This window comes from Phoenix dactylifera, chromosome 1, assembly GCF_009389715.1.
Source record: "Phoenix dactylifera cultivar Barhee BC4 chromosome 1, palm_55x_up_171113_PBpolish2nd_filt_p, whole genome shotgun sequence".
Taxonomy (NCBI): Eukaryota; Viridiplantae; Streptophyta; class Magnoliopsida; order Arecales; family Arecaceae; genus Phoenix; species Phoenix dactylifera.
In genome coordinates, this window is record NC_052392.1 from 2,205,634 (window position 1) to 2,221,377 (window position 15,744).

At 38.7% G+C, this 15,744-nt stretch overlaps 1 protein-coding gene across 2 annotated transcripts; it reads right to left on the bottom strand.

Annotated features, from left to right (window-relative positions):
- Positions 1-1,431: 1,431 nt before the first annotated feature.
- LOC103720120 (protein transport protein SEC23) lies at positions 1,432-10,466 on the bottom strand. Of its 2 annotated transcripts, XM_008809686.4 has the most exons (7): positions 10,147-10,466; positions 9,876-9,949; positions 9,044-9,553; positions 6,911-8,731; positions 2,606-2,722; positions 2,081-2,152; positions 1,432-1,879 (listed from the first exon to the last, which is right to left on the bottom strand). In XM_008809686.4, the coding sequence occupies exons 3-7, from the start codon at positions 9,512-9,514 to the stop codon at positions 1,742-1,744; spliced, it is 2,619 nt and encodes an 872-aa protein (XP_008807908.2). In that variant the 5' UTR covers positions 9,515-9,553; positions 9,876-9,949; positions 10,147-10,466; the 3' UTR covers positions 1,432-1,741. The 2 variants fall into 2 exon arrangements, with proteins under 2 accessions (XP_008807908.2, XP_008807909.2); XM_008809687.4 differs by lacking the exon at positions 9,876-9,949 and having other exon boundaries at positions 10,147-10,465.
- Positions 10,467-15,744: the final 5,278 nt, after the last annotated feature.

The following is a 15,744-nucleotide window of genomic DNA, read 5'->3' on the forward strand; positions in this document are numbered from 1 at the left end:
GAGTATTATTTTTTTTTTTCCATCCAAGTTGTTGTCCGGCTTACGCACCATAGAGTGTTGTGTAGTTCTTGGCGGCCATCAAGCAACTGCAAATCGTGTATGACAGTGCACGTGCTTGCATACTATCTTGTTTGATGGTCGTCCATTTTCTGATGACGCTATTTCATAACACTCTATAGTATGCACTTAATGTACATCATAACATATTTTTTATTGTCATTATTTGGATATTTCTTTACATATTATATACAGATAACAATATGTATTTTGCATTATGTTTTTCATTCATCTCTTGATATTAACATCTATCACTTTCCAACCTCTTGCTCATCTCCTAGTTGATTCTTTCTTTCTTGCTTTTCTCTCAAAGATTTGTTTCCCTGCATTGATTCTTTACCTTTTTGCATAACTCAGGTCTATCTTTGTCGATTTATGATATGGTAATGATGTATTTTGTGGCTTGCTTGTTCCACATGCATGGATGGTTGTTGAGTTTTCGTAGTATTAATTGTTTTAATTTGATAGAATTGTTGCACACGTTGAATTTTTTCGATATACTGAGTATTGATATCTTCCATACTATGTACTGGTATTGAACCAACATGGTACAATATTTATCCTATATTATTCGATTCAGGCTGTTATGGTGAACCATGATAGGGTTTCAAATAACTTAGCCAAATACATTGCGTTGTTTAGTCTGGAATGGATCTGATCAGAAATGAAAGACTTGTCCCACATGAGCGGAAACAGAGGAAACAACACAATTGTTGGCTATGATAAGTGTTACCAACATTTACAGTACAAAATAAAGGAAATCAACATACCATTATCTGCTTATGTTACTTTTAAACTAATCAAAAATATATATATTTCCACAAAGCTGCTTGCATTTTTTTTAATTATTTATTTAAACAAACAGTGAAAATACCAAGTTTACAATCCAAGCTTGAAGTCCCGAGAATATTTATATATAATTGGTAGCTCAGGCTTTGGCCCATTACAAGCTTGTTCAAGATATTCAGTTAGCAAATGAGCCAGGTATGAGTATTTTCGGCTTGAGCTTGGCCAAAATTTATAGACCCTGGAAAGTGGAGATGTCCCAGAGAGTTGGAATTTCAGGTGGTTCAAATATTTCTTTGGTGGCAAAGAAAAAAAGAAGGTAAGAAGAATGCATATGACCCAATCATCCAGCACCGCAACAAGCAATACCAAGTTCAAAATTTTGTTGTGATTTTTCTTTTTTTTTTTTTTGGGTCAGCTGAACTCATGTTTAGTGAAAAAGTTAGAACAAAAAATCTAAAAAGAAACAAAGGGGCCGCAAATCCCCATTCCCCCAATTAGTTTATGCCCTCAGATCCACCTCATCAGCTGTATACAATATTAAGATGAGATATGTAGAGAACAGTCCCATAGTAAGAAGAGGGATACTTAATGTTTCATGAATAGCGAACCAGATTTTATTGCACTGTAATATCTCAGATCTATAAAAGAAATCTTGAAAGCAATGTGAATGGAACCCCAAAGTAATTAGTTACATAGCAAAATCAGTAGAGGCGCTTCAACAAATTAATCCTTAACAGGAAGTCAGCCACCATCCACCACTATCAAACAAGGTTCCTGAAAAATGGACTCCATATTTCAACAAATTTCAAAGTATCCGCAGGTGATTTGTAAAATGTCATCTTAAAGACTCTAGCATTGGAGAAAGAATCTTCCAAAGCCTCCAGTTGCCCATAGATTAGCTTGGTTCAGGGGGCACCAATTTCAGGCTACGCATCCACTCACAAAAGCTATAGTCATCAAAGTGAAGGAAGCTGCTCTTTAACTTCGTCCTCTGTTCTGGAGTTAATGTCCGCAGCTGAGGGAACCTTGCCTCCTGAAAGATGCAAAACCATGCACTTGAGTTGCACAAATATTTCCTAATTATTTTGTCAAATAACTATAATTCTCGATGGTTACAAAACCAGCAACCTTCAATTTGAATAATTTCTTAGATAACATTACAAAAATGATATCAAACTATTATCATGATTTTCTACAAGGGAACCTTGGATGAAGGGGATGAAAAACATCATACCTGCTCATAAGGAGGATCCTTGTGCGCTGGTATCAGCCGAGAGACGAAGTATCTTGCCTGAGAGCTCCCCTCCTGTACCAAAATCCAAGAATATCAGAAAACATCTTTATTTCTTTACACAACATTATCAAAGTGAGATCGAGGACCTATATTGATGGGAAATATATTTGTATATATATTACAAAGGACAGAGAACCCTCTCCCTCTATCTGATGGCAAAACCATTATGTACGTTTTGCTTTGTACTATATTTTCTTCTTCTTATGCAATCCATCATTCCAAGAGTGGAAGCATATCATAAATTCATAATACTATTTATATATAAAAGAATAAAGCACATTATTTGAAAAGGGATGAGGTTCAACAACCATCCAACACTAAGGAACCAAGTTAATAATCCTCATGAGCGAGCGAGAAACGTGCAGAATAAAGCCCTAGCCATAAAATATTTCCATAAACAAAATGGCAATGGTGAAGTAATGGTTTCAAATGAAAAAAAATGGAAATAAGTGGAAGGAAACAGACTTTGAATGCAAGGATGCGAGGAGCCGGAAAGCGGTTTTCAGTGAGTTCCTCTGCCAATGTTCTGCATGCGGCTAAAGCTGCAGCACTTTTTCCTTCTTGAGCTGTAAGCTCAGCACCCTGAAAACATTGGCAAACCTTAAATTATCAATGAAAACTAAACAAACATAACTATAAAAAATAAATAATTGAAACCATAAAACTTTCATGGAAAAATATACCAACTTGGCAAACACAAAATGCAATGCTGAATTATCTGGATCTGTACGTAAACAGTAAACACAAAAAAAAAAGTAAGATTGAATTGTTTATTTCGCAGATATCAACAAATGAATGCAGCTAAGTTGTCCGGCAGATAGGCTTTTGATATGGTGATGAACTGTAAACCATGTAGCTCTAGAAATTTAGTCTAAAGTCCATTTCTTTCTCCAGGACGACATGAACAGACAATCAGCAGGAACAAAAAAAAATGCAAAGACATTGGTAGAAGCTCAAAGCATGTTGGTTTTAAGGATGATCATAAAAGGAGAGCATGTGTACATTAATGGGGATATGAGGGTAACATAAGCAAGAAATACATCCACAGTGCTTTATAAAACAGTACATGAATTGGAAGAGAAGCCTGATAATAGGTTAAGAAGGAACAAGGAGAAAAGAACAAGAATATCCAATGATTTTATTGTTGGCTAGGTGAGTCAGCTAACAAGAATTCCCTTCCAGATTATGGCAGGTGATCCATTTATAATGAAATCAAAAGATGGAATAAACTAGAATAGAACCTCGACCTAAGAAGACACTTCAGACAAGAGTATCCTAATATTCTTACAATGATACAAGTAGTTAATTCTCAGAATCAGTGAAGGTACTCAAATTTTGTAATTGCACTTGGTTTTTTGAGGCATTGATTTCCTTACAGGACAGGCTCAACTATGAATCATCCTGCTTTTTTTTTTTTTTGTAAAGTGTAAGGTTAGGTATAGAATTGTCATTTCATTGCTTGCAGGTAGACTATAATATTTTACAACCAACATATTAATCCTTGTTGTACACTTATCCTGCAAAAAGTGTGGTAATGTTTGCTGTCTAGGATCTATTATGTAAATGACAGATGAAACAATCAAATGAATTTAATAAGATTAAACTAGAGTGAATAAATTTGGGAGGCACCTTTGGCCATCTGAATGCCCAGGCATTAGGAGACGATTTATAAAAACAACAGAAATTACCACTAGATTGCCAGGGTTAGAATATGAGATGCTGAAAAAGCAGAAAGGTTATAGAGTACAAACATAACAAAGACAGAAAATACCGTCCGATGTGAGGTTAAGACGTAGTGGCCATGAATTGGAATAAGGTCCCAATACAAGTACTGTCATAACAAGACTGGTATGCGTGGTTGATAGAAGTTCCAGGTAAAACTTAATCAATCCAACTCCAATAATAGTTGGGTGCCAATACATTGGCATTACCACGTCAGTTTGATATCAGTGTGATTTGAATATAGTGTTGATACAGGGTATGCCATGGCAAAGCCACACGTATGCGAGTTCAATTTACTCCTCTCACTACCAAATCTCACGAGGATTTTCCCTCTCAACTAAATATGAAGAAAAAGATAGGAAATAAGGGAATTGGTGAAGAGAAACGTGAAAAGTACTAGGATGGGGGAAAATCTATTCAAAAATCTGTTTTCCTGAATACAAAAAATTGGATCCACCCTCAGCCCAACATAAATATAAAACCAATGGATGCAAAACACAAGCATACCTCAGCAAAGACTTTTCTAATCCAACATATTAACTAACTCAGACATTTTTGAACAAATCTGATAAAACAAGGAACCCGAGAAAGACTAAATATTGACTCTCCTAATCGAAAATATTTCCTGGTCAACAAAAATTCAAACCCTTAATTTGTGGAGTTCTAAAACAACTAGAAGTTGAAACGTTTCCAATTGTCTGCACCAAAAGGATCTAAAAATACATCAGAATGGAATAGCTGAAGTGCCCCTACTTAAACATGAACAAGATCAGTGAATTTTAGCCCTCATGTTAGGTTTCCAGTCCAAAGAATTCAGTTTCTGCACAAGACAGCAAGAAATCATTGAAGGTTCCAACAGTCAACTAAGGTGTAATTCCACATTCCACATATCATATGTTCTCTTTTAAAGAACAAATTTATTAGTATTTACATTATACGACTATGAGATGTAACTTTAAACAGTGACCATAACTCACTTTTCTAATAGCCTCCGATGAAAAAGCAGCAACTTTTTCCACATCTTTGAGGGAATTGTCTTGGGTATTATTCTTTCAATCACAATGTTGGAGAATCATCAATCAACAATGTATGCACTTCTCTTTACAAGAATTTACATGAAACTCCAGTGTATGTTTGTGATATTTCAACTACCAATTACTCATGGTGAAAGATCCGCCTTCCTGCCAGCAGTTAGTTCTAATTGTGGAAACCTAGGATTTGTGGTTATCATGTATCTATATGTATATGCATCAAACAAGGAAGGTTTTTGGAAAACTAGGAACGAGAGGGTTGTAGGACGTACAAAACCCAAATAAAGCCTCTGGAAACTAAAATTAGTGAGAATAGGCCTGAAAAGTATGAATATATATAATATTCCAATGATGCAGGAGCCACTAATCAGTATGGTGTCTCTTGTGAGTAAGCAATATGCAGGGTGACCCATTTTACGAGGATGCTATTTCATCAGAACTTCTACTTGAACCACCTTGAGGCCTCAAAAGTTTGAAGAAAGGAGCTTGATAAACATGTTCTTGTGCCCCACCTTCCTTGACTAGTTTAGTTATTTTAACATGTTATGTCCAACAGTAGTGCCATAAATATAAAATTATTAAAAATGGGAGAAAAGGTTATGAGAAACACGTCAAGAAAAGAGGAGGATATATTGGACAAGTTCAGAGGTTACTTCTGCATCTGCATTAATAGTGACCAATGATCATCATGCAGTAAAAAAAGAATAAAGATCTCATAAGGTCCCTTGAAAGCCACAACAGATTCTTTCAAAGCCTCAAGAAAAACAGTGAGATTCAAATCATAACCAACAGAAATCATCAAAACTGTGTAGGGCCAAGCTTCATATTTCCTATTCTAACTATTGCTTTCTGGCTCTTTCTCACAACCATAAACCAATATTTGTTAGGCTCCCCCTACACATAATACCAAGAGGTAGTCTCTTTTGCATCTATTTTTTTTTGTAATTAAAGTGCAAAGTGGAAAGGAAAGAGATATGGTGCAACCAGTTAAATGTATTTTTTGATTGACCTCAAGTAATTTATATTTGGAAAAAATCTAAGGTATACTGTTCCAGAAAGTGGCACTGTCGGCCCACATTATGATATCCAAATTCAAACTTATAGTGCTAAACAGGAATACTTGAATGTGAAAAATTTTAGAAGTGATTTAAACCGCAAGAAACTGCATATTCTGATCAATCTGTTATCATTTAAATGTAACAACACTTTCTAGGTTTTGTTTTCCAAATATTATGTCATTGGCCTGTAATTCAAACTCGAAAAATATATTCAGAGATGATAACTATACACCAGGCCAAGGTTTAACCAAGCAGAGTAACTCTTTCTCCATTCAAACTCAGTTGCTGAGACAACGCAGCATCATATCTTGGGCTGAGTAAGCACTAGTTTTAGGCTGAGTTTGGCTAACACCAGGTGAAGAATGAAAGCAACCAAAGCCAGTCCAATTCATTAAAAACCTCGAACACTAAAGAGATTGGAATCTGAAACCTACCAAAGTAATGTAACATATTTGAAATTTTAACATATTATCCTCCACGCATGAGACATTTCTAAAAATTTAAAGCAAGATCTAGAACTATATTAGGTAATTTAGAGACTCTACCACAACAACTAGAATTGATTTCAAGCTCCATGGCCTAGAATCTATCAATAGAGCTGGAAAAAAAGAACTGCATAAAATGCAAAAGAGAAGGGGAAAAACATTCTTGGCGCATACATACTATACGTGTAGATGTACATACTATACATGTAGATATCTGGGTATGTGTAGGGTATACATTTTTTTTTAAGTTTCTTGGATCATGGGAAAATCTCATTCAAATGATTCTAAAATAGGCATGTATTACACAGAAAGCAAAACATACAACAACCAAGAAGCAATTTGATAAAGCCAAGAGTCAGATAGTAACTATACACTATCAAAAATAGAAACATAATTAATTTACATAGAGATGAATCAATTCCTAGATGGATATTGTGTAGTTAATCTAGAGAGCCGGAGCTGAGAATGACATACCAACCATATGAAAACATCCGTTCCATGGTCAAGCACAACTGCAGCATTAGACTGCATAGCAAGATCATATGCTGGCAGCTCCTCAAATGTGCCACCTTCACGATGCATTAGACAACGCGGTGCCAACATACGAAGAGACAAATCAAATGATGCATTCAAGAACAAATTTCTCAAGACAGATCTTTCATCTTCATGACCAACAATATTTCCTAAGAGTGGTCCCCTTCTTAGATGGAATAAGTTCTCAGGAAGTGATGATAGCTCCTTTGGGAACCGGTATAGCTTTGATTTCGGTAGCTGAGACCCAAATTTTACAGCAATGTCCTTAACTCTCTCATCTACTGTAAGTCTCATATCGACTGCATCAGAAGCAGTTCTGGCATGCAAGAGAGTCCTCTTGGCAATAAGAACTGCAGCCACATCTTCCTGGATGCTTCCTAGATATGCAGATACACTATCCACAGTACGAAGCCTCACAGTAATCACTCTAGAAATGTCTGCTTGATATACATTTGAATAACGAACAACAAATTGGAAGTAAACATAGTCATTCTTAATGTCGCCTTTTGTTTCCATGGATAGGGTAAAGGTCTGAGTTTCTTCAACACTGTGCATTTGAATTGAAAAAGAAGAGTCATTCTTGAATGTTTCATGAACATCAGTTGGTGCTTCTTCACCTGGTCCAATGACCTGGGTCACAAGAATATCATCTGAACAGCGTATCTCAAATAATCCATGGGAACCAGCAGCCCTAATAGATGCTCTCTGTAAATTAACCCCAAATGCCTCGCCAAAGTCATCATGAAGTATCAGCACGCCACCAGAACTTTTTGCGAGTGGTTGCAGAATAGGAATTCTCACTGGACATGTTCCAGCACAGAGAATATCAACTATAGTGTCATGCCTATGCGCCTCCTGACCAAGATGTTCCATCCACTTCATAGCTTTCCTCTCCATGTATGCATAATTAGGATGATTAAACGAGTGAGGAACCGATCCAGGGCCATAGGTATTCGGACCACCAGCACATACCAAAATTCTGCAATTGCCTCCTGGCCTTTTAATAATTCCTCGAGACATTTCTGCTGATGGCCCTTGAATTATTGCTAGGGCAACCTCCACTGCTGTACCAAGGCATCGATCCCTGGATACTTCAGGCAATTTAAGCTTGTATGGTCTCAGAGATGAAAATATGGTGTGTGCAACAGGAAGCGAGGCATGTATAGGTGACAGGTAAACACCAGTCCCATAAATTAGTGCTTTTATAGATTCTTGGGAAGGTGATTTGTCACCTGGAAGCACATCAGCTGATGCCATTGAACCCTCTGAAAAGTCATAAACTGACACTGTTCGTCCATAAGTAATGATACCAATTCTCGTAGTGGGGGGGAGGGAATCAACAAAAGCATGCAAAGATCCTTGCAGATGCTGGAGGTGTGCTTCATCCAGGCATTCATCTATGACTAGAAAAATAGGTGCAGTCGTTCGTGAGTCAGAAACAGGAATATAACCAGGCCGTTTATTTCCAGTGTGAACATAATCAATTGCTGAGGATGAAAGTTCCGGCCAGTGTCGAATGTCTTCCTTACTTGAGGCTATATATTCCCCATCACTGCTATTTAGTTTCTTACAAATTACACATTGCCACTGCCCCGAACCAATTAAAATCTCGGAATAAAGGTTTGCATAAGCTCCACAGGTTTGGCAACGGTGTGGGTCACGTTGTACTACCTCAGGACCAGGTGCAATCTCCCTCCCAGGCGAGACCAATGCTCCAAATCCCAGACTCGGAACATTTGCTAGCTTCTTGTGTTTCAACACCTAACATTGCAAAGCGGACTATAAGTTGAGAAGAAGATGGACAAAAATAGCAATTAACATAAAGGTTTTATGAAGAGTTCAATGGAAAAACAAAATATTTTAGCTTGCAAGTTAGAAGTGGCTGAAAATTATATCGTTTATACTAGCTAGCAAGACTCATATCCTCCATTGAGGTTAGCTACAAAACCATCTACAGCCATGAAAACATCAAAGCTTAGAACAACAGTGTAAACAAATGTTGCCAGCAACACGACCTTGCAATTAATGTTAAAATATAACCAGAAGGAATAAGAAAGTGCTAAAGAATGATACCTTGTGGGCAGAAAAGAGTACATATGGCGATTCAAAACTGGAGTCATCAACCCCAGCAGCGTGGTGCACAGGCAACTCATAGGATCCATTAGAATAAAGCGGTGGAGACGATGTGGGCAAAGAAGAGCCCGAAGAGAAAGGCACTGGCTGAGGAGTCGCCGGTGATGTCCGGAAAGGCACAGCTGCTGGACGTAGTGGTGAAGAGAAGATGGGCGGGCCAGGAGGATTACTGAACTGGGGAACAGGACTGCTACCAGTCTGAGCTCCATCTCCAGATGACAGCGAGCTCGGTGTTCTGGATGAAGACAGAGGGGGCTGCTCATATGGTGGTCTCTGAGGAGAAAATCTAGTTGTTACTGGAGAAGAGAAAGCAGGCGGGGTCGGTCGCCTTTCAGGACGAGGTGTGGGTGTGCTTGGGGAAGCAACTGCAGCAGTATATCCTGGATGAGGTGGCGGTGAGGTCGTATCCATTTATTTCTAAACTGCTGCCAAAATTTACAATCTCGAACTCTGTAAACAAGAACGATCACAACTAGTAGGTTAAAAAAAAGAATTATATGACAATATCCTTCAACTTCATCGTCACGACCGCTGGGCTCCGAGGAAGAACAGAAAAAATTGATTGTTTTAAGCACTAAATTTTCATCCGCTTAAAATCCAATTTTAGCCTTCGATGCTACATCAGGACGGAGAATCGCAATAAAACCCTAAATCCTAAATCGCTGAATTATCGAGATAAAGCCAAGAACATAATTTAGCATAACCTAGCTAGAATCACATACTTCGACCGAGACATCATATAGAATCCCAAAAAAAATACAAGAAAAATCACCTTTTCTGAAGCTAATTCCGCACGAGCTCCGATAAAAATCAAGCTCAAACCGAAACCCGATTCAAATTTCGGATCTGAAAAGTGGGAAGAGCGGAGCAAAAGATTTTAGGCGTTACACCACGGAATCGCTCTTTCATCGAGAAAAATCGGATTTTGATCCAAAACAACAGAAATGGGCGAATATAGGGATCCAGATTTAAGATTCCAGCAGGATACAAAGCTAGGGTTTTAAAGAGAGATTATTAAGGATTGAAGCGAGAGAAATCCGTACCTGGTGGGAGATCCGAGGGCTGGAAGGCGATATCGAGAGGACGGAGGCGGGGGAGGGCAAGAAATCGAACAAGAGGCGCTCGAATCCCCCCTCCTCAATCCCTCTCTATATTTCCTATGGCTGTTTTTTATTTTATTCGTTTCCTTCTGGGTTTTATTTCTCCGAACGCATTACCCTTTTATTTTCTCTCGTTTTATTTATGAGAGGGCGAGGTGGGGAGAGGGTGGGAGACGGTGGGGAAGGAAAGAGAGCGAGATTTGGGAGCCTTTTTTGCAGCGAGATTTGGCAGCCTTTTTTTTGCCGGAGTAAATGGGGGTGCTGTCCAGATGCAACGAGCAATTAATGCGAGCTGTGCTTTGTTTTGGAGGGTAGAGGGGTGGATTTCGGTAAAAATTCGATTAGGTTGTATGGTGCTCCTTGACCAGGATTTGAGGTTCGCTTCTCAACATCGATTAGGGCTGAACATAGCGGTGGCAATTAGATAGGATCGGACTAAATATAGATCAGTTCGAATGCAAAATAGATTAAAAAATTTATTAACCTGGATATGATCTATTTGTTAAAAGAGTCAAATTATTAAATTGGCAATCTAAGTTGATTTATGGTTTGAGTCAAGTTAAACGGATTAAACCGTTAAGCATTGCCGCTCCTAGATTGAAATAAGCCTATATTTTTTTATTAGGGCAAGAGTTGGATTATGTTGGATGATGCTTCTTCAGTGGATTGACTTCAAAACATAAGTTGAATGATCAAGGTTTGGGGTTTACCTTGAAACATATGTTGGGGATCGAGGTAGGCCTATATTTTTATTAGTGCAAAACTCTGCCAGTTTTGGTAGTTTTATTGCGGTAGAAACTTGAAAGAGAATTTGGCTAGCTTGGTGCTTCTATCAAGTTGAAAACAATATTAGTCTAGGTTTTAAATCTTAAAATTGTCCAACAAAAGGTGTAAATTCAGGCAATTCATGTCCAACATTACATATGATGATCTTTTTTTGAAGAGGAGGTAAGTAACCAATATATGATTTTCTTAAAATAAATGAATAAGTAAGGAGCAAAGTCGACCAGATGACATTATCTATATGATATAGCTTTGTTTGTCTATTTAGAAAAATCTTGTTTCATTTGATTCATTTTTGACCTACTTTCTGAAATAAGTCTAAGGTTTAGATCTTGCCTGACCTATAATTTTCAGATAGTTTGTTTTGGGTTTTAATGATCTTCAATCCATTTATTGTAGTTTAGGAGACATGTTTGTAATTGGTTGTCATATACATATGATAACAACTTTGACATAAATATGAATTGGCCAAGGAAAGGAGGTAAAAGATGAAGAAGAAAAATGACCAAGAAAACTCCTACAATCACAATTTTTCTGAAGTACCGGAAAACTATCTTCTAATCTTTCACATAGAATTTATTTTGAACTCCCTCTGCGAATTTGCATAGGGGGAAATGATAGCACTATTCAGCCGAGATAGTAGGTAAATTGTTCGTCCAATAAATTACTTATTTATTTTGTACAACAAAGTCTATAATTTAACATATGGTAATAAAGTTCCAGTTCTTCAAGCTATTTTCGGTCAGTTGTTGTTTTCCACGACAGGGCTTTCTCCTTATTCTTTTGTATTGGAAAAATCAAGAGAAGTTGGGTCAGCTATAGAACTTTTCTCTTAACAATCAGGTATCCTCCCACTGATAGATTACAGTGGCTTGAAAGGGGAGATAGTCAAAGAATAGTGATGCCCATAATGGGACAACACTAGATAGGGGCACAAAAGGTCAAGCTAGAGCAAGTCATGTCTAGCTTCTAGTCGGCTCTAATTGAATAGTGCTCAAATCAACTAGTTTAAGAGATCAATGAAAGCTAGAGACTCCTCGAAACCTTTTTACATATATGTTTTGAATTAATTGTCACAATTATATCGTAATTACCAGCAACCTAGGCATGTGCAATGAATGTCTAAGAAAATTATTGGATAAAATAAAAATATAATTATTAATAAGGAAATTGCATTGAGTATAGTATAGATATAAATAAAAAAAATTAAATGCATATAATCTTTACTGTTTGTAAAAAGTGAGTTTCAGATTTTGGCATATTCCTTGATAAATTCTGTCTATTAAATTCTATCTAAACTACACCTAGTAATCATCAAGAAAAATACAACTTAAGTTTTATGAATATTAATTTCTTTCTTAAATGCATACTTCAAAACCAAAATTAATTTTAAATTTTTATCTTCACTTAACAATAGCTTAAATTAGTTGGTTTTTCAAAAAGTCTCTCCACTTTTTTTTTTGGTGAAAAATAGGAGGGGGAGAGGGAGGGATCAGCCCACCCGCGTAACAGCCCCACTACTGGGCCCCCCTTCTACCGGAGAATGTTCGATACAGATCGCAGATTTCGCGTGCCTTCTCCGATCCGTGGGCTCACTGCCTCACGTGTGGGTACGTCATCGCAGCGCCATCTCAATATAGATGGAAGGAGAGCATATCCACCAATGAGCCACCAAGGTGGTTGCCTGATGGTAAGAGGGCGATAATTCCATCAGAGTTGTCCGAGTTCGAAATGCGCAAGCGTCGATTAAATTCTTCCCCTTCCTTAGCCAAACCCACACTGGAAAAAAATAAACACACTCTTGGATATACTCTTTCCTTCTCCCACCTAACATCCCCTTCAACGCCCCCCCCCCTCAAAAAAAAAAAAAAAAAAAATCCACCCTTCTATTTGCAATAATTTAAAAACTTGAAGTATTATTCTTCCTTTGTTTATTATCTAATCTTTGGAGACGTGTATATTAAATACCCAAAATTTATTTTATTATTTTATACAATAATTATTAATTTATAATATATTTTATTTTTATTGGTTTTTTAAAATATGTACTGCACGTGTGCCTGGATTGGCAGTCAAAATTAAAGAGAAAGTTGGAAGAGTTAGACAAGGTACCACAAGAAGAGTATTTTCAAAATGCTTAATTTTACATCATTTTCTCTCAATGTGATTGGGTCTGGCGTATGGACCTTCACCCGAGGGTCGCACTGTTCTTATGGAAGGTGGTCTGGAACCGGCTTCCGACGAAAGCAGTACTCAACGGACGAAGCTTGAGGATTCCCTGAGAGTGTGAGGTGTGTGGGGTTGCTGAGACAGTGGACCATGCGTTATTCATATGCACATGGGCGAGGGAGACATGGCGTTGGGCCAAGTTGCTGCGGAAGGGTTGGTCCCAGGGGAACCGATTCTTTGGGACCATCCGCCGGTGGTCGAGCAATTCTCTGGCATGCCAGGAGGCAGTTAGAGCATCTTGCACAGCATACCAGATCTGGCTGGTAAGAAATGCGTGAACATTCAGCGAACTCGTTAAGGGAGGCCTTTTTTTAAAAAAAATGATGAAAAAATTTTAATAAGTGTAAAATACTTTAAAATTTTATTTAAAAATAATTTGTGTAGCTTTAAATAATTGTTTGTTTGTGACAACAAATTTATCTAGAACTTTCTTTTGAGATTGAATCAGTTTTTCGATTTTTCTTTTCTTTTTGAGTTTTTTCATATCCACATTCATATTTCTATTAGACATTTAAATCTAAAAATAATATTATCAAATAAAACAATTAAGACAATCACCACAAACAAATCAAAATATAAAAAAGTTAAAAATAATAAAACTTGATCATGTCAAGAGAAACGTATTCAAATTCTGACAAGCGGTGCCAAACTCGACAGCAAGAAACGGTATCGGAGACTGACGGGTGGAGTTGAAGAAAAGGCCGAAGTCGCAACCATCGAGATTCGAGAACGTCCAGAATGCAAACTATTCAAAAACAATAAAGATAAAACTTATTCAAAAAAACTTACCCAGGATGCAAACTATATCACCATACATAATCCTACTAAAATAAATAAAATACTATAAGGAGAAAAAACATCCAAACTTCAATATCATGATTCACCAACCCTTCTTGTCTACAAAGAAAGAATGGAAGGGACGTAGAGAAAATCGATGGGATTCCCACTTCATTGACCTTCCAACAGAAGACCGGTGGGAGGTATAAATTTGATGTAGTTGAGGCGGAGGAGGCAGCATCGGAGGCGAGGCGTCGCGGGAGTTGGAGCGCCGCCGGTGGAGGAGGTTGGCTTACAGAAAAGGAGAGGAGAGAGAAATATAAAAGGGGCGGATCTGTGTTGGTTGGATGTGGAGGGTAAGGACCGAGGACAACGAGTGGCGAACGGGTGAAGTGAGAACCAGAAGAACTAAGGAGGACGGAGACAGAGTCACGGAGGAACTGACTATCGAGGAACGGGGGAGCCGGGAGGAACCAAGGAACGGCTGAACGGGTGATTGGGCAAAGGACAGAAGACGAGGAATCAGGAACAGGAAGCCGGAAGGAAGAAGAAGAGGCCCTGGACTCTGGTTATCTAGGAATCCCATGGCGAATGGAAAAGCGGAGCAGCTCGGCGATCGGAGGCCTTCCTCTGGGCCGAGGCCTCGGTCGCCTAAGGTTTGGGCCGGTCCTATCTGTTCCAGATCTATGCTGCCTGCAGGCATCCAAGCAGAACATGATTGATGAACCCCTCTACATCCAGGCACCAATCACAACACGGGATAATCGTGATACCCCTTTTCACTAGCACGCTCCTGATAGGTAGACAACCCCATACCACTTTCCATAGAAACAGGGCCATTAATCTTTTTTGGCCATCCTTTTTATTAAGAATAATTAAATTATTTTTACTGAATTAGTGAATTTTGATCATTTTTTATTAAATTTTTAAGTGTATACCCTCAAAAATATACATAATTGAATGAATACTCTTACAAAATTGCTATTTGCATGTATATCCTCATAAAGTTTTCTTTTTGTGCATCATCTGTAAGGATATTTCAGTTATTTTAAATTTAAATCATTTATTTTTTAACGGTATTAAATGGTATGGATACATATATATATATATAAAATAAAGAAAAAGAAGGGTATACATACTGTTACGGGGGGACTTAGCCACCATGCCCCACGTGACCGGCACGCGCGCCCAGGAAGACTACGGCTGCCCCTTGATCCAGCAATCCGACCTCGGGTCGGATATCTTCGGCTCCGCAGCCCGACCCCGAGTCGGCTGCCCCTTGATCCAGCAATCCGACTCCGAGTCGGCAATCTCTCGACAACAACAGACTGTTCCTCTGAGGCACGCCGCGGCCCCCTGCTCCACTACTCCCTGCAACGGCCGCATCCGGCGCTGCCCCACGATCTCCTGTAACAGCCGTACAAAGCGGAGCTCCACTATGCCCTGCCATGGCTGTACCCAGCGCTGCCCCACGACGCCCTGTAACGGCCATGTCAGTGGCAGCCCCATCGTGCTACACGATGACCAACCCCCCAGAAGGACCCCCCAGCCTGGTATATATGCGGCTGGGGGGAGAAGGGGGGGTAAGAAAAGGTTTTCCAGAGCATTCTCTTACCTGCTACTGCTATCTCTCCTTCTCCTTCAATCCTCTCTGACTTGATCGTCGGAGGGCCCCCACTACCCCAGTGGTGGTGCGAGGCTTGCTTGCAGGTTTCCCGGTGGAAGGTGGAGCGCAACCAACCCAACTCCAAG